Below are 19,775 nucleotides of genomic sequence, written 5' to 3' on the forward strand. Positions count from 1 at the left end.
GTGCATACTACATCTCAATGATAATATCAGGGGCAGTAAAATGTAAAATGGAGCTTTGTCATTCATGATTTAACAGCATAAAGACAAAACAAATCGGGACAGGTGTCGGCCATTCAGCCCTTCAAGCCTGCTCTAGCTTTCAATGTGATCATATTGATCTTCTACCAAAACTCGATGTTCCTCTTCACCGTTAATTCAAAAATCCATTGTTCTGTCTGACATATGATCAATGACTGAGCCATTCAAAGCATTAGAGAATTCCAAAGATTCACAACCCGTTGAGTGAAGAAATGTCTCTTCATATCAGCCCTAAATAGTCAACCTCTTAACCTACGACTGTGGCTATCATTATTTTGGTGGGGAAAACATGAACAATTGTCCTAGTGTAAAAGTTACTTTCTAATATTTAGTAAGAGAAACTTGAATTTCGAGAGCACACTTGATTTAAATATTCCAAAATGCATCACCTCGCATTTGTCCGTATTAAACTCCATCTGCCATTTCCGTGCCCACGTATCAAGTCTATCTGTATCCTGTTGTATCTTCTGACAATCCTCGGCACTATCAACAACTCCGCCAATCTTTGTCATCTGCAAACTTACTTATCAGATCACCCACATTTTCCTCCAGATCATTTATATATACTACAAACAATAGAGGTACCAGCACTGATCCCTGCGGACTACCACTAGCTACAGACCTCCATTCGGAAAAACACCCTTCCACTGCTACCCTCTGCCTTCTATAACCAAGCCAGTTCTGTATCCATGTAACCAGTCCATCCCGAATCTCATGTGAATTTAGTTTTTGTACCGCTCTGCCATGTGGGACCTTGTTAAATGCCTTACTGAAGCCCATATAAATTACATCCATAGCTTTCCCCTCATCAATTTTCTTTGTAACCTCTTCAAAAAAGTCAGTAAAGTTGGTGAGACATGACCTTCCCCGTACAAAACCGTGCTGCCTGTCACTAACTAGTCCATTTTCCTCCAAATGTGCATATATCCTGTCCCTCACTATCTTTTCCAAAAGCCTCCCCACCACGGATATCAGACTCACCAACCCATAATTTGCTGGATTATCCCTGCTTCCTTTCAGAAACAAGGGAATAACATTGGCTATTCTCCAGTCCTCTGGAATATCACCTATGGTCAAAGAGGATGTGAAGTTATCTGTTAAGGCACCAGCTATTTCTCCCCTTGCCTCCTGCAGCAACCTGGTATAGATCCCATCTGGCCCCGGGGACTTGTCCACCTGAATGAACTTTAGAATACTCAACACTTCCTCCTTTGATATATTGACGTTCTCAAGAGCGTTTACACACCTATCCCTGACTTCAACAACCATCATGTCCTTCTCCCTGGTGAACATCGATACAGAATATTCCTTAAGGATTTCACCCACTTCCTGTTGTACCACGCATCACTTCCCTCCATTGTCCTTGAGTTGCCCTACTCTTTCTCTTGCTCCTAATTCATTTCCGAACAAATGCATTGTCAGAGACGAGCGGCAAACTGTGGCCTTACTGATGGCTGTTGGTGGGTTTACCTACAGAATCAAAGAGCCTGACCCACCCGGTTGTGCCAGATTCATGGTCTTTCGCTGAATTGGTGACCTTGGTTGGGGACCACTTTAACTCAAAACCCTGATTATCGTCCGCCGTTTCCACTTTTATATGGCCACCCAGGCTCATGGGGAGTCCAGCAGTGACTTTTTTGTGAAAGCAAAGGATCTGCACAATGAGGGAGTGGAACCCCTTCTTGTTGATATCGGGTACTCTCCACTGTTTATTGAAGAAGGACCATCCTTGGGAATGGACACCGTCACAACAGGAAGTGTTCTTTGAGGTGAAGAAACGACTGCCCTCCTCAAAACTATAGCCACCAAGCCACTCACTCCAGACACGGCGAGGTTGGTCATCCCAGACACTGGGAAAAAATCCACCGCAGCCAGGACTGGTTCAAATCAGATGCAGGGAGGCTCGCCCCACTGCATTCTTTCGCCCCCGGGGTGCAGTTTACATCCGCGATTTTGGCACGGGTGCCACTTGAACACTGGGTTTGGTAGTAGCCCAGACTGGGCCAGTCCCTTATTTTGAGGGCAGAAGACAGCGTAGAATTTCCACGTGGACGACATCCGCCGTACATCCTGGAACCAATCCCTGGCAAAACGGTCTCACATATTCCGACGTTGCCGCTGCCGTCACTGCCAACTCCACCAGCAATCGAAGTCCAGGAGGCTGAGATGCCTGATGCGGACTTTTTGGATTCTGATATGGACGTCCAACAACAGACGAAGATTGCCGCCTACCACGTCCGCACCTGCCACACTGGTCCAATCCAGATGCTCCTTGCAAAAACGCCGGTCCCTTGTGCGGTAAATGCCCCACGGCCTGAATGCCGTCCTCAAGTGTACCAGGAGCCCCTCGCTGTAGCCAATAGACATGGATGTTTCTCCGGACTTGTGGAGCGGAGGGGTGTTACGATCCCCTCGGAGGTTGCGGGGTTTGCACTATCCGGTTTCCCCGTGGCCTCCGCGGAATACGAACTTCCCCGGGAAAGGGGGCAGGGCTTCCCCCTTAACACGCACAGACGTTTAGTATAAAAACCTCGACCTGGACACAGGTCAGGAAGTGAGACCCTTCTAGAAGTGGACAGAAGACTTGTAAAGCAGCTAGCCTCTTACCCTGCAATAGAGTAAGAACCAATTCCTACAGGTGAAAAAGTTGGGAAGAACAAAGGGACACTTCTTTTCCCTCTTCAGGGGCTGGTTTAGCATTGTGAGCTAAACAGCTGGCTTGTAAAGCAGAACAAGGCCATCAGCGCGGGTTCAATTCCCGTACCAGCCTCCCCGAACAGGCGCCGGAATGTGGCGACTAGGGACTTTTCACAGTAACTTAATTTGAAGCCTACTTGTGACAATAAGCGATTTTCGTTTCCATTTCATTTTTTTTTCACCAAACTCATCACTCACCCAACTCCCATCACTCTTGTTCAAAACCGTGCTCCAGTCCTCTATGTGTTGCAGACTAACAGGGCCATCCTCCCTCTCCAGGTGCTTCTGACTGTCTCTCTCGAGGCCCTCCTCTCACCCACTCCTGTGTGTGGGGGGAGGGGGTTTGTCATATCCGTGGTGGGGTCCCCAAGTGCATGTGGGAGGGTCACCGTGTCTGTGAGGGGGTTTTGTTTTAACCGGAGATTGGTTAAAAGGGCAATGTCTGGATCCTTCAGGCCTGCCCTGCCAGCATGATGGCATAGGATACGCCTCCAGGATATTTTTCTTCTAAGTGCTGGACAATATGGCAAGAAAAACTGGCTAATGTCATGTCTCCCTCAATATTAGTGCTGCACGCTGCTTTTCTCGCCTAAAACCTCCGCCCCGAGTTTGGTCTGCAGCATGAGTTTACATGAGTTAAACATATGGATGATAATGGCATAGTGTAGGTTAGATGGCTTTTGTTTCGGTGCAACATCGTGGGCCGAAGGGCCTGTACTGCGCTGTATTGTTCTATGTTCTATGTTCTATGATGATATCTGGCAATCCTTGATTGTGGTTTTTTTTATCAGGTTTGTAAGATCAGTGAGTGTCAGGCACTTAATCTAGAAATTTGGGTGTTTCATTGTTGGAGCACAGGTGCTCATGGTTGTTGCACGCTGGTTATTCGCAAGATTTAAGCAAAGAACCATGAGTCGATCACTGATTTTTGTAGGAAGTGATGCAGGAAAACAGGGAGGTAAATTTACAAAAACTATGCTCAGTCCCTGCAAAGTTTCCATCCACAGTATGTTTGTCCCACTGAGATCTGGACACAGTGGAAATGCAGGTGCCATGCACATTAAATTGATAAAAGTAAACTCAGCAGCAACCATTTATCACAGATTTCATGTTTTCACAGAGAAGAAGGGCTGTCACCAGTTGGTTATACCGATACATCAGATGAACATTTAACTCCCATCAAAATGACCCTTACAAATGTGATTAATTGCAATGCCCGATTTCTTAAATCAGAAACACATACATTTGGTTGCCTTAACGTCCATGAGTTTCGTTGAACGACGTTTACGTTTCATTGGCTGTTTGCATTTCAGCTCTGCAATTGACAATTGAAATAGACGCATGTTAAAATATGAGTTACAGGCCTGCAGTTTCAAACAATCTTGATGCACAGTATAAATTTTGCAAACACAACTGCATGCTCCTAATGTCCTCATTGTACAGATTATTCCAGCGAATTAAGAGAATTTATCAGCAGCAAAATACCGCGAATGATGGAACTCGGGCAGCAAGCGTGGCTGAAGTGGGGATTTTAAATAGTGAAAGTAACAATTTTTGGAAAGATGATTATTGGAGGTACTGGTAATTGGGGGAGATTTAAATTAGAATTGAGGTGGAATCAGTGCTATGCAGATATGTATCATCAAGCTGGACTAGATTTCAGCACAATTCAAGGACCCTGCATTAAACCATTATTTATTCAAGTTATCACTGCAAATAGAACTCAACCATTGCCAGACCCCTTTCCGTGAAGTTACCGATGTTAGTTTATTATCTTGAATGCTTCCAGGAAACGGTACCTGTCCTTGTAGCAGTCTTGATGTCAGTGCTTGTTACAAATGTTAGTCCTGCATCTGAGAAAACGCCAAAGACATCGCTGCCACTTCCAGGCGTGCAGCCAATGTCACTCTTCTCCACAACGCTCCAGATCTACATGGGGTGCACACAAATGCATTACTAACCAAGTTAATAAAGTGATGCCATATCAACCTCATTATCCCTGGCTGGTACGTTAGTGGTGGAGCAGAAATATCACCAGCTAACCTGTATCCACCTGTTGTCATTTCCTCAATGAGGGCAAAGTCCAGTGGATGCTGGAAATTTTAAATAAGCACATAAGGTGTTGGCTTTACTCTGCTGGTAGATTCTACACAGTGTCTTGAGAGAGGTTATGGGGGTTGTCCATGTCATCACGACCTCAAAAACTGCGACAAAGCAGTTTGGTAACCTTTATGGCACTAGACTATTAATCCAGCCTAATGCTCTGGGGACATGGTTCAAATCCCACTAAGACAGCTCTTGGCAATTCAATTCAATTCATGAAATCTGGCATTGAAATCTGGTCTCAGTAACAATAACCATAAAACTGTTGTTGATTGTGGTAGTATGTATTGGGGGTCATGTGGGACTGGAAGCCCTAATGTCATTGGCTGACAGATCCCGGGTCCTGGTTGGCCGTTGACCTCATGCTCCGCCCTGAAGGCGAAGTATAAGAAGCCGGTGCCTTCCCCCGCAGGCCAGTTTACTATCGGGCTGCTGGGGGAACAGACACGCTTAATAAAGCCTCATCGACTTCACTCTATTCGTCTCACGGAGTCTTTGTGCGCTACAATTTATTAAGCGTGCCTAAAAAGGACTATGGAGCTCAGGATCATTCCAGAATGCCTGAGGATCAGCCCCCACGCAGTGAGAGCGGCAGCAGCCTTCAAACACTGGCAGACTTGCTTCGAGGCCTACATCAGATCGACCACAGGCCGAGTCTCAGACGAACAAAAACTGCAGGTCCTGCACTCGAGGGTGAGCACGGAGATTTTCACCCTCATTGAAGACACCGACGATTTCCAGACGGCGTTCACAGCACTGAGAAGTCTCTACGTTCGCCCAGTTAACCAAATCTACGCTCGATGGACGAGTTCTACGCCGCGCTGCTGATTTTGGGAAGAGCCTGCAGCTGCCCGTCGGTGAATGCAAACGGACATACGGACATGTTAATGCGCGACGCTTTTGTGGCAGGTATGCAATCCTCCCAAATCCGCCAAAGACTTCTAGAAAAAGAGTCGCTAGGACTCTCAGAGGCACGGGCCCTGGCAGCCTCGCTGGACGTAGCCGCGCGTAATACCCGCGCCTACGGCCCCGACCGCGCGCCAGGCCATTGGGCCCCGTACGTACCCGTCGCGGCAAACCCCCTACCCCCCCCCGGACACCCCACAGGCTTGCGCAGTCCAAACGCCGAGTCGCACCGGGGGCGCCCGCTGTTATTTCTGCGGCCAGGCGAAGCACCCCCGACAGCCATCTGCAAAAGCTGCGGGAAAAAGGGCCACTATGCGGTGGTGTGCCGATCCCGCGAGGTTGCCGCCATCCCGGGGCCACAGGGAGCCCTACAGGCAGTCTATGCCTCCCAAACCCCCCCAGCACGCCATGTGCGACCCGCAGACGCCGCCATTTTGGGTCCCGACCACCGCGGTCCCGGGAGAACTGGGAGCCCTGCACGCCACCTACGCTCCCCAACCCCCCTCCCCGCAGTCCATGTACGACCCGCCGCCGGCGCTCCCGATTTGGGTGCCGGCCAACACTCTCCACGGAGAGGAGGTTTTTTTTCGCATCCCTAACGCCACCCTCACCCCCGTCCCGCGCCCCACGCCTGACCCGCCGGCGCAACCTACCTGGACCCCGACCACCGCTGTCCCCGGCGAGGGAGCTCCGCACGGTCCCAGCGCTCGCGGCCCCACGACTGACCCGCCGGCGCCGCCGACCTGGGCCCTCACCCCCGTCCCGCGCCCCATGCCTGACCCACCGGCGCAACCTACCTGGACCCCGACCACCGCTGTCCCCGGCGAGGGAGCTCCGCACGGTCCCAGCGCTCGCGGCCCCACGACTGACCCACTGGCGCCGCCGACCTGGGCCCCGACCACCGCTGTCCCCGGCGAGGGAGCTCCGCGCGGTCCTAGCGCCCGCGACCCTGGCGCTCACAGTGAAGGAACGCCGCGCGGTCCTAGCGCCCGCGGCCCTGGCGCTCGCAGTGCAGGAACTCCGCGCGGTCCTAGCGCTCCCCAGACCCCCCAGCACACCATGTGCGACCCGCAGACGCCGCCATTTTGGGTCCCGACCACCACGAGTGGAGGAGGGGCGCCGCCAACTTGGACCGCCCCCGACCTGTACGACGCATGGGGGCGGCCATTTTGTCCACCCCCGACGCCATCTTGTGACCCCTCAGCCACGTGCGATGTATGGGGTTGGCCATTTTGTCCATCCCCGACGCCATCTTGGACGGCAACAACGGACCCCACCCCACTACTACAACCACAGCTCGCTTCGGTTACGCTCGATCAGGCTCGGCCCCAGACTCTCCAGGCGACGACGACAACGGTCCTAATTAACGGCCACGAGACGCCATGCCTCGTCAACTCCGGGAGCATGGAAAGTTTTATACATCCCGACACGGTAAGACGCTGTTCCTTAACTACCTACCCCAGCGCACAAAAGATTTGCCTAGCTGCAGGATCCCACTCCGTACAGATCCAGGGATTCTGCATAGTTACCCTAACGGTACAGGGGAGGGAATTCAAAAACTACAAACTTAACGTCCTTCCCCAACTCTGTGCCCCCACCTTGCTGGGCTTAGATTTTCAATGTAACCTACAGAGCCTTACGTTTAAATTCGGCGGCCCCATACCCCCACTCACTATCTGCGGCCTCGCCACCCTCAAGGTGCAACCCCCGTCCTTGTTTGCGAACCTCACCCCGGATTGCAAACCCGTCGCCACTAGGAGCAGACGATACAGCGCCCAGGACCGGACCTTCATTCGCTCCGAAGTCCAGCGGCTACTAAAGGAGGGCATAATCCAGGCCAGCAATAGTCCCTGGAGAGCGCAGGTGGTAGTAGTGAAGACAGGGGAGAAACAAAGGATGGTCATTGACTATAGCCAGACCATCAACAGGTACACACAACTAGACGCGTACCCTCTCCCCCGCATATCCGACATGGTCAATCGGATTGCCCAGTATAAAGTCTTCTCCACCGTGGACCTCAAGTCCGCCTACCATCAGCTCCCCATCCGCCCAAGTGACCGCAAGTACACAGCCTTCGAGGCAGACGGGCGATTATACCATTTCCTACGGGTCCCTTTTGGCGTCACAAACGGGGTCTCGGTCTTCCAACGGGAGATGGACCGAATGGTTGATCAACATGGGTTACGGGCCACGTTCCCGTACCTCGACAATGTAACCATCTGCGGCCACGATCAGCAGGACCACGACGCCAACCTCCAAAAATTCCTCCAGACCGCCAAAGCCTTGAACCTCACGTACAACGAGGACAAGTGCGTTTTTAGCACCGATCGGCTAGCCATTCTGGGCTACATAGTGCGCAATGGGATAATAGGCCCCGACCCCGAACGTATGCGCGCACTCATGGTATTTCCCCTCCCGCACTGCCCAAAAGCCCTGAAACGCTGCCTGGGGTTCTTTTCGTACTACGCCCAGTGGGTCCCCCAGTACGCAGACAAGGCCCGCCCCCTAATACAGACCACGACTTTCCCTCTGTCGACAGAGGCTTGCCAGGCCTTCAGCCGCATCAAAGCGGTCATCGCAAAGGCCACGATGCGCGCCATCGACGAGTCCCTCCCCTTCCAGGTCGAGAGCGACGCCTCTGACGTAGCTCTAGCGGCTACCCTTAACCAAGCGGGCAGACCCGTGGCCTTCTTCTCCTGAACCCTCCACGCCTCAGAAATCCGCCACTCCTCAGTGGAAAAGGAAGCCCAAGCCATAGTGCAAGCTGTGCGACATTGGAGGCATTACCTGGCCGGCAGGAGATTCACTCTCCTCACTGACCAACGGTCGGCAGCCTTCATGTTCGATAATGCACAGCGGGGCAAGATCAAGAACGACAAGATCTTGCGGTGGAGGATCGAACTCTCCACCTTCAACTATGAGATCTTGTACCGGCCCGGAAAGCTGAACGAGCCGTCCGATGCCCTATACCGCGGCACATGTGCCAACGCACAAATTGACCGCCTCCAAGCCCTCCACGAGGACCTCTGCCACCCGGGGGTCACTCGGTTTTACCACTTCATCAAGTCCCGCAATCTCCCATACTCCTTAGAGGAGGTCCGTACAGTCACAAGGGACTGCCACATCTGCGCAGAATGCAAACCGCATTTTTTCAGGCCAGATGGAGCGCACCTGATTAAGGCTTCCCGCCCCTTTGAACGCCTCAGTCTCGATTTCAAAGGGCCCCTCCCCTCCACCGACCGCAACGCGTATTTCCTTAATGTAGTGGACGAATACTCCCGCTTCCCTTTTGCCATTCCCTGCTCCGACATGACCGCGGCCACAGTCATTAAAGCCCTGAACAGCATCTTCACGCTGTTCGGTTACCCCGCATACGTCCACAGCGACAGGGGGTCCTCTTTCATGAGTGACGAGCTGCGCCAGTTCCTGCTCAGCAAGGGCATAGCTTCAAGCAGGACGACCAGCTACAACCCCCGGGGGAACAGGCAAGTAGAAAGGGAGAACGGCACGGTCTGGAAGGCCGTCCTACTGGCCCTACGGTCCAGGGATCTCCCAGTTTCACGGTGGCAGGAGGTCCTCCCGGACGCTCTCCATTCCATCCGGTCGTTATTATGTACAAGCACTAATCAAACGCCTCACGAGCGTCTCCTTGTCTTCCCTAGGAGGTCCTCCTCTGGAACGTCGCTGCCGACCTGGCTGGCGGCCCCAGGACCCATCCTGCTCCGAAAGCACGTGCGGGCACATAAGGCGGACCCGTTGGTCGAAAGGGTTCACCTCCTCCACGCAAACCCCCAGTACGCCTACGTGGAGTACCCCGACGGCCGACAGGACACGGTCTCCCTGCGGGATCTGGCGCCCGCCGGCACCACGCACACCCCCCCGACACCATCAACCCAACCGCCCCCCTTCCTGCAACCGCCGCACCCCGCGACCGCCCCCTTCCCAGGAGGATCAGTCCCCCTCCCCTTTGCACCGACAGCTGAAACCGTGCGGCTCCCGGAGGCGACAACGCTGGTACAAGCACCACCACCACCGCCGGGGCCGAGGCGATCGACACGGACGACCAGACCGCCCGACCGACTCGTGGCGTCGATGTAAAACAAAGATGGACTGTCCAATGAACATTTTGTTTTTCCTATACCCTCTGTAAATAGTTGCAACAGGACGATACTGTCCAATACTGTACTACCATGTAACTGTTCTATCCTCCCAGGACCAGCCCTGTAAACCCTCACCACCATACGAAGCATCACCCCGCCGGGTTCATTTTTGACAAGGGGTGAACGTGGTAGTATGTATTGGGGGTCATGTGGGACTGGAAGCCCTAATGTCATTGGCTGACAGATCCCGGGTCCTGGTTGGCCGTTGACCTCATGCTCCGCCCTGAAGGCGAAGTATAAGAAGCCGGTGCCTTCCCCCGCAGGCCAGTTTACTATCGGGCTGCTGGGGAACAGACACGCTTAATAAAGCCTCATCGACTTCACTCTATTCGTCTCACGGAGTCTTTGTGCGCTACATTGATTATGATTGTGATCTGGTTGGCTAATGCCCTTGAGGCAAGAAAATTCTAATTTGGCCTGGTCTACTTCTGACTCAGGGCCCACAGCAATGTGATAGACTCTTAACTGCCCGCTGACATGGCTGAGCAAAACACTCAGTTCATGGGCAATTAGGATTGGCAGCAAATTGCCAGCCTTGCCAGCGACACCCACATTCCAGGAATCAAATACATCTTATGTCACAAAGATCTCTGTTGCCTTTCCTTCCAAAATTTCAATCATGCAAAGTAAGAAATCCAACATGAATTTCCAATATATTGTAGTACCTGTACAGAAATACTATGCATAAGAAAGCTTCCTGAATGTCAGTGAAAAACAGTCATACTTGCAATGACTTTTAACACATGGGAAGCGAATCCACAATTATTCTTAGCTCAATAGTGTTTCTCTGCTTCTTCCTTGATGAACAGGCACTAAAAAACTGCATATTTTAAACAGTGGCACATTCCCAAGGGTTGGTGGAAGTAATGGAACTTGCCATTCTCTCCTGAGTCTCTCAAACTCAATGGGCTGGATTCTCTGTCCCACCGCGCCAGACTTCTGGTTCAGCACTCCGGCAGGGTGCACCGTTTCGCCGGCTGGTCAATGGGGTTTTTTGGGGCAGACTCACGCCGTCAGGAAACCCGGGGCCCGGGCTGCCGGCAAAACGGAGCACCCCGACAGCGGAGAATCCAATCCTTCATTAAACTCTGCACCTGCAGCAGAGCCATCGCATTCATCTGTTTAGTACGAACTAAAACAAATTACAGTAGATCTTGGCTTTTTTCCCTCACGTTTTTTCACCAAACTGTTGCAGCAACTAGAAAGGTCACTCTTATTCTGCCTTTCCCCATACCTAACCCTCAAAATCCTACCTGCCCAATACCTCCAATTCTCTTGTTTGCTCTTGCTGCTCACTATTCTTGCCCAGATCTCATAACTACCTATGTACACATCAGGCCAATTGCTGGCCACTTTTGTTCAAACCAATGAGTAAGAGCATTCTTTAAACTAAACTTTAAAGAAACTTCACAAATGGATGGTTTTATCCTTTATTAATGATTTTTTTTAAAAAATGTATTTTATTACAAACATGTATCAAAACAGGTTAAAGCGAACAAACACCCCTACAATCAACTCTACAGTCTGTACATATTTTTCACTCCCTCTCCCCCGTGGCGAACAGCCCCTCAAACACGGTCACAACATCCCCCACCTTTCCTTAAACCCCCCTTAACTCATACTTCATCGTCTCGAATTGCAGGAAGTAGTACAGGTCACCCAACCAAGCCGCTACCCCCAGTGGCGATGCCGACCGCCACTCCAGCAAAATTGGCTGCCGTGCAATCAGAGAGGTGAAGGCCAAGACATCGGCCTTCCTCCTCTCCTTGAACTCCGGCTTCTCTGAGACCCCAAATATCGCCACCAAAGGGTCCGGATCCACCTCCTCCTGGCTAAGACCGCGAACACGCCCGCCCAGAATCTTCCCAATTTTTCGCAACCCCAAAACGTGTGCGTGTGAATGCTAGCCTCCGCTCACACTCCCACACTCATCTGCTACCCCCGAAAGAACCCACTCATTCTCACCCAAATCATATGCACCCTGTGCACCACCTTAAACTGTATCAGGCTTAACCTTGAACATGAGGAGGTCCCGTTTACCCTTCCATGCTCCCCAATTGATCTCCCCTACCAACTCCGCTTCCGATTTCTCTTTGATCTTCACCACCTGCTCGCCTCCCTGCTCCCCCAGCCACTTATATATATCCCCAATTCTTCCCTCCCCTTCCACATCTGGGAGCAGCAGTCGTTCCAGCAACCTAGGCAACCTAGGGAACCCCTTCCAGACCTTTCGCGCAAAGTCCCTAACCTGCAGATACCTGAACTCACTCCCCCTCGGCAGCTCTACATTCTCCCCTAGCTCCTCCAGACTGGCGAACCCTTCCTCCAAATACAGATCCCTCACCTTGACCAGCGCCACTTCCCTCCACCTCCTGTATACACGATCCATCTCCCCCGGCTCAAACTCATGATTCTCGCACAGCGGTGGTAGCACCGACATCCCTTCCACCCGAAAACGCCTCCTCAGCTGATTCCATCTCTTCACCGTGAACTGCACCATTGGGCTCCCTGAATACCTACTCGGAGCCATTGGCAATGCTGCTGTCACCATAGCCCTCAAACTAGACCCCTTACAAGATTCCTCCTCCATCCTAACCCATTCTACCCCTTCTCCTTCCCATCTCTGCCGCAACTTGTCCACATTCACCGCCCAATAATAATGAAGCAAGTTCGACAACGCCACCTCCCCCTGCTGCCACTGCCTCAGGAGCAGGGTCCTCCCCACCCTCAGCACCTTCCCCGCCCAAACAAAGTCAGAAATGATCGTGTCCACTTTCCGACAAAAGGCATTTGGTATAAAGATCGGGAGAGTGCTCAGGAAACTAAGAGGTCTTAAAATTGATAAATCTCCGGGCCCAGATGGGCTACATCCTAGAGTTCTAAAGGAGATAGCTGAAGAAATAGTGGAGGCGTTAGTTATGATCTTTCAAAAGTCACTGGAGTCAGGGAAAGTCCCAGAGGATTGGAAAATCGCTGTTGTAACCCCCCTGTTGAAGAAGGGAACAAGGAAAAAGATGGAAAATTATAGGCCAATTAGCCTAACCTCGGTTGTTGGCAAGATTCTAGAATCCATTGTTAAGGATGAGATTTCTAAATTCTTGGAAGTGCAGGGTCGGATTAGGACAAGTCAGCATGGATTTAGTAAGGGGAGGTCGTGCCTGACAAACCTGTTAGAGTTCTTTGAAGAGATAACAAATAGGTTAGACCAAGGAGAGCCAATGGATGTTATCTATCTTGACTTCCAAAAGGCCTTTGATAAGGTGCCTCACGGGAGACTGCTGAGTAAAATAAGGGCCCATGGTATTCGAGGCAAGGTACTAACATGGATTGACGATTGGCTGTCAGGCAGAAGGCAGAGAGTTGGGATAAAAGGTTATTTTTTGGAATGGCAACCAGTGACGAGTGGTGTCCCGCAAGGTTCAGTGTTGGGGCCACAGCTATTCTCTTTATATATTAACGATCTAGATGACGGGACTGGGGGCATTCTGGCTAAGTTTGCCGATGATACAAAGATAGGTGGAGGGGCAGGTAGTATGGAGGAGGTGGGGAGGCTGCAGAAAGATTTAGACAGTTTAGGAGAGTGGTCCAAGAAATGGCTGATGAAATTCAACGTGGGCAAGTGCGAGGTCTTGCACTTTGGAAAAAAGAATAGAGGCGTGGACTATTTTCTAAACGGTGACAAAATTCATAATACTGAAGTGCAAAGGGACTTGGGAGTCCTAGTCCAGGATTCTCTAAAGGTAAACTTGCAGGTTGAGTCCGTAATTAAGAAAGCAAATGCAATGTTGTCATTTATCTCAAGAGGCTTGGAATATAAATGATGTGGAGATGCCGGCGTTGGACTGTGGTGAGCACAGTACGAAGTCTTACAACACCAGGTTAAAGTCCAACAGGTTTGTTTCGAGGTCACTAGCTTTTGGAGCGCTGCTCCTTCCTCAGGTGAATGAAGAGGTATGTTCCAGACACACATATATAGACAAATTCAAAGATGCCAAACAATGCTTGGAATGCGACCATTAGCAGGTGATTAAATCTTTACAGATCCAGAGATGGGGTAACCTCAGGTTAAAGAGGTGTGAATTGTGTCAAGCCAGGACAGTTGGTAGGATTTCACAGGCCAGAGGTTGGGGGATGAATGTAATGCGACATGAATCCCAGGTCCCGGTTAAGGCCGCACTCATGTGTGCGGAACTTGGCTGTAAGTTTCTGCTCGGCGATTCTGCGTTGTCGCGCGTCCTGAAGGCCGCCTTGGAGAACGCTTACCCGGAGATCAGAGGCTGAATGCCCTCGACTGCTGAAGTGTTCCCCGACTGGAAGGGAACATTCCTGCCTGGTGATTGTTGTGCGATGTCCGTTCATTCGTTGTCGCAGCGTCTGCATGGTCTCGCCAATGTACCACGCTTCGGGACATCCTTTCCTGCAGCGTATGAGGTAGACAACGTTGGCCGAGTCACACGAGTATGTACCGCGTACCTGGTGGGTGGTGTTCTCACGTGTAATCGTGGTATCCATGTCAATGATCTGGCACGTCTTGCAGAGATTGCCATGGCAGGGTTGTGTGGTGTCGTGGTCACTATTCTGAAGACTGGGTAGTTTGCTGTAAACAATGGTTCGTTTGAGGTTGCGCGGTTGTTTGAAGGCAAGTAGTGGGGGTGTGGGGATGACCTTGGCAAGATGTTCGTCTTCATCAATGACGTGTTGAAGGCTGTGAAGAAGATGACGTAGTTTGTCCGCTCCGGGGAAGTACTGGACGACGAAGGGTATTCTGTCGGTTGTGTCCCATGTTTGTCTTCTGAGGAGGTCGGTGCGGTTTTTCGCTGTGGCGCGTTGGAACTGTCGATCGATGAGTCGAGTGCCATATCCCGTTCGTACGAGGGCATCTTTCAACGTCTGTAGATGTCTGTTATGCTCCTCCTCGTCTGAGCAGATCCTGTGTATACGGAGCGCTTGTCCATAGGGGATGGCTTCTTTAATGTGTTTAGGGTGGAAACTGGAGAAGTGGAACATCATGAGTTTATCCGTGGGTTTGCGGTAAAGCAAAGTGCTGAGGTGACCGTCCTTGATGGAGACGAGTGTGTCCAAGAATGCAACTGATTTTGGAGAGTAGTCCATGGTGAGTCTGATGGTTGGATGGAACTTATTAATGTCATCGTGTAGTCGTTTCAGTGATTCTTCGCCGTGGGTCCAAAGGAAAAAAATGTCATTGATGTATCTGGTGTATAACGTCGGTTGAAGGTCCTGTGCAGTGGGTAGGTCCTGTTCAAACTTGTGCATGAAGATGTTGGCGTATTAGGGTGCGAATTTGGTCCCCATGGCTGTTCCGTGCGTCTGGATGAAGAACTTGTTGTCGAAGGTGAAGACGTTGTGATCCAGAATGAAGCGGATGAGGTGCAGAATTGCGCCTGGAGATTGGCAGTTGTCGGTGTTGAGTACTGAGGCTGTTGCAGCAATGCCGTCGTCATGGGGGATGCTGGTGTAGAGTGCCGAGATGTCCATTGTGACGAGGAATGTTCCTGGTTCAATTGGTCCATGGGTGCTGAGTTTCTGTAGGAAGTCCGTCGTGTCGCGACAGAAGCTGGGCGTACCTTGTATGATGGGTTTCAAGATGCCCTCGATGTAGCCAGAGAGGTTCTCACACAGGGTCCCATTGCCTGAAACGATAGGGTGGCCTGGTGTGTTGGCCTTATGTATTTTCGGGAGGCAGTAGAGATCTCCAATGCGGGGAGTACGTGGGATGAGAGCACGTAGGGTGCTCTGAAGATCTGGATCCAAGGTCTTGATCAGTCTGTTAAGTTGGCGGATGTGTTCCTTGGTCGGATCTGCGGGTAACTGTCTGTAGTGTTCTTGGTTGTTCAGTTGTCGGTATACTTCTTTGCAGTAGTCCGTTCTGTTCAGTATGACGGTGGCCCCTCCTTTGTCTGCTGGTTTGATGACGATGCTGCAGTTGGTCTCGAGAGCGCGGATGGCATTGCGTTGTACTTGGGCGACGTTCGGGGCTGTCTTGTGAATGCGACTGATGAATCTAGCATTGACGCGACTCCTGCTGGCTTGAGCATACATGTCGAGTCTAGGGCTGCGGCCTTCCGGAGGGGTCCAATTCGACTCTTTCCTCTTCGGTTTCCACACCGCAGATCTCTGCTGTTCCGGTTCATTGATAGTCTGCTTGGGTTCGCTGTTGGCCTCTTGGGGTCTGTGGAAGAATTCCCGGAGCCTCATTCGCCTGATGAATTCCTCCGCGTCTGCCACGAGACTGATGGGGTCCATTTTGGTGGTGGTGCAGAAATTGAGCCCTCTGCTGAGGACTCCGATTTCGTCTGGTTGAAGGGTGTAGTCTGACAAGTTGACAATAGATTTCCCTGTATTGTTTTCTATTGTGGTACCGGGGGTGGCTTGGTTGCTGCTGGTGGTGATGCCAAGTTTCTCAAGCTTTCTGTTCTTGGTGTGCATATAGGTGGCATAGTATTGTTGTCTCATCTGTTTGGCGGTGTTCCGCAGCTGGTCTGCTGCGAGATTGGGGAGACCATGCAGACGCTGCGACAACGAATGAACGGACATCGCGCGACAATCACCAGGCAGGAATGTTCCCTTCCAGTCGGGGAACACTTCAGCAGTCAAGGGCATTCAGCCTCTGATCTCCGGGTAAGCGTTCTCCAAGGCGGCCTTCAGGACGCGCGACAACGCAGAATCGCCGAGCAGAAACTTATAGACAAGTTCGGCGCACATGAGTGCGGCCTCAACCGGGACCTGGGATTCATGTTGCATTACATTCATCCCCCACCATCTGGCCTGCAAAATCCTACCAACTGTCCTGGCTTGACACAATTCACACCTCTTTAACCTGAGGTTACCCCATCTCTGGATCTGGCAAGATTTAATCACCTGCTAATGGTCGCATTCCAAGCATTGTTTGGCATCTTTGAATTTGTCTATATACATGTTTCTGGAACATACCTCTTCATTCACCTGAGGAAGGAGCAGCGCTCCGAAAGCTAGTGACATCGAAACAAACCTGTTGGACTTTAACCTGGTGTTGTAAGACTTCGTACTTGGAATATAAAAGCAGGGATGTACTTCTGAAGCTTTATAAAGCATTAGTTAGGCCCCATTTAGAATACTGTGAGCAATTTTGGGCCCCACACCTCAGGAAGGACATACTGGCACTGGAGTGGGTCCAGCGGGGATTCACACGGATGATCCCAGGAATGGTAGGCCTAACATACGGTGAACGTCTAAGGATCCTGGGATTATAGTCATTGGAGTTTAGGAGGTTGAGGGGAGATCTAATAGAAACTTACAAGATAATGAATGGCTTAGATAGGGTGGACGTAGGGAAGTTGTTTCCATTAGCAGGGGAGACTAGGACCCGGGGCACAGCCTTAGAATAAAAGGGAGTCACTTTATAACAGAGATGAGGAGACATTTCTTCAGCCAGAGAGTGGTGGGTCTGTGGAATTCATTGCCACAGAGGGCAGTGGAGGCCGGGACGTTGAGTGTCTTTAAGACAGAAGTTGATAAATTCTTGATTTCTCGAGGAATTCAGGGCTATGGAGAGAGAGCGGGTAAATGGAGTTGAAATCAGCCATGATTGAATGGTGGAGTGGACTCGATGGGCCGAATGGCCTTACTTCCGCTCCTATGTCTTATGGTCTTATGGTCTTATGGAGAGCTTGAAAGATAAACAAAAACCTTGGCAGAATATTCATTTTCACCACTTGGACCCTCACTGCCAACATTAAGTGCAGTGTATCCCACCTCTCAAGATCCTTCCTAGCCTCCTCCACCAGCTTCGTTAAGTTCCACTTGTGGAGCCCCGTCTATTCCCTCGCTACCTGAATCCCCAAATACCTAAACCTATCTCTCGCTACCGTAAATGGCATCTACCCTAAATTAGCTCATTCACCGGGAATACCTCGCTTTTCCCTACATTCAGCTTGTACCCTGAGAACCCTCCAAACCTCCCAACAGGCCCATAATCCTTCCCATACTCTCCAACGGATCCGAAACATACAGCCAGAGGTCATCGGCATAGAGCGACACCCGATGCTCCCTCTGTCCCCTCATTATCTCCCGCCACTCTGCCGACCCCCTGAAAGCCATTGCCAATGGCTCTATCGCCAGATTAATGATTAATTTCTAAATGTAAATACTTAGACAAACAATGGGAATTACTTGCCTTGCTCTGCGTTAATTTATTTTTCTTATTCAATACGAACACCGCTTTATCCACAGCAACTAGACCAACCGTTGCCCCGGAATCGCCTGTGAGCTTCAGTTGAAATTGCTTGCCAGGTTTGTAAATTTTATTTTCATCGTGCTTATTTGCAGCGGACACGATCAGCTGTGGAGAAATTTATGTTAGTCTGAAATAGCAACAAATTCTGAATTACTTTCCAATAGTGCAACACATCACTGCTGACTGCTGTAAAATTAGAATTGGAATACCAAAATTATAGAATCAAAGAATGAAACAGCACAGGAGACCATTCAGCCTCGTTCAGCTGAAAGAGTAATCCAATTAGCCCCACCCCTCCTGTTCTAACATGACGGCCCTGTTAAGTCTTCCCTTCAAGTATTTAATCATACATTGTGTCTCCTGCCAACTAATGGCCACACAAGATGGTCGCTGATACCCTTCTGCGCATGCGCACTCATCCACACATGGGCACAAATCCAATTTTATCACTCCCTTTTTTTTGATAGGAGATTGAGGAGTTTAGGCCTCTACTCTCTTGAATTTAGAAAAATGTGTTGGGGAGGGAGTTCTGCGATTTTGGCCCGGGTGACACTGACGGAGCAGCAATGTAGTTCCAAGTCAACGTGGGGTATGGCTTGGGGAGGCTGATTGCAGGTGGTGGTGTTCCCATGCGTCTGTTGCGCTTGTCCTTCAGGGTGGTGGGGGTCACGGATTTGGAGGGTGCTTTTGGAGGAGCATGGATGAGTTCCTGCAGTGCATCTTAGAAATTGGTGATGGAGTGAGTGGATGTTGAAGGTGATGGATGGGGGCCAGTCAAATGGTCTGCTTTGTCTGGGTGGTTTTGGTTTCTTGAGCGTTGTTGGAGCTGCGCTGGTCCAGGCGAGTGGAGGGTGTTCCATCGCACTCCTGATTTGTGCTTTGTGGGTGGTGCATAGACTTTGGGGGGTCAGGAGGTGGGTTGCTTGCCGCAAAATTCCGAGCCTCTGACCTGCTCTTGTAGCCACAGTGTTTGTGTGGCTGGTCCAGTTCGGTTTCAGGTCAATGGTAACGGCAGAATATTGCCGTTGAATGTCAGGACAAGGTGATTAGATTCACTCTTGTTGGAGCTGGTTATTTACTGGCTAGGGCTGCAGCTAGTTCTAGAGAACAAATCTTAATTACTATTGTTGAAATGTTGTCAGGGCCCATAGCCTTTGCATTATCCAGTGCCTTGGGTTGTTTCTTGATATCATATGCAGTGAATCAAATTGACTGAAGACTGGTATTTATGAAGCTGTGGAGCCTCATCCTCCAATTGGTTGTTTAATTGTCCACTACTATTCACAACAGGATGTGGCAGGACTGCAGAGTGCAGATCAGCATATCCTGTCTCTTGAATGCTGGTTTCACTGTTTGGCATGCAAAAAGTCCTGTGTTGTAGCGTCACCAAGTTGACATAGTGGTTAGCACCGTTGCCTCACAGCACCAGGGACCCAGGTTCAATTCTGGCCTCGGGTGAATGTGTGGAGTTTGTACGTTCTCGCCGTGTCTGTGTGGGTTTCCTCCGGGTGCTCCGGTTTCCTCCCATAGTCGAAAGATGTCCAGGTTAGGTGAATTGGTCATGCTAAATTGCCCCTTACTGTCCAGGGATGTGCAGG

General features: G+C 50.7%; 1 protein-coding gene across 1 annotated transcript in view; it reads right to left on the reverse strand.

Moving 5' to 3' along the window:
• LOC140403206 (complement C3-like) overlaps nucleotides 1-19,775 on the reverse strand; it is a 294,404-nt gene that overhangs the window by 170,607 nt on the left and 104,022 nt on the right. The window contains exons 14-16 of the mRNA XM_072490959.1: nucleotides 18,118-18,282; nucleotides 4,575-4,704; nucleotides 4,019-4,090 (exon numbers count right to left, since the gene is read on the reverse strand). Of these exons, the coding sequence (XP_072347060.1) occupies nucleotides 4,019-4,090; nucleotides 4,575-4,704; nucleotides 18,118-18,282 (367 nt within the window). The remainder of the gene's footprint in view (nucleotides 1-4,018; nucleotides 4,091-4,574; nucleotides 4,705-18,117; nucleotides 18,283-19,775) is intronic.

Source organism: Scyliorhinus torazame, chromosome 27, assembly GCF_047496885.1.
Source record: "Scyliorhinus torazame isolate Kashiwa2021f chromosome 27, sScyTor2.1, whole genome shotgun sequence".
Lineage (NCBI taxonomy): Eukaryota > Metazoa > Chordata > Chondrichthyes > Carcharhiniformes > Scyliorhinidae > Scyliorhinus > Scyliorhinus torazame.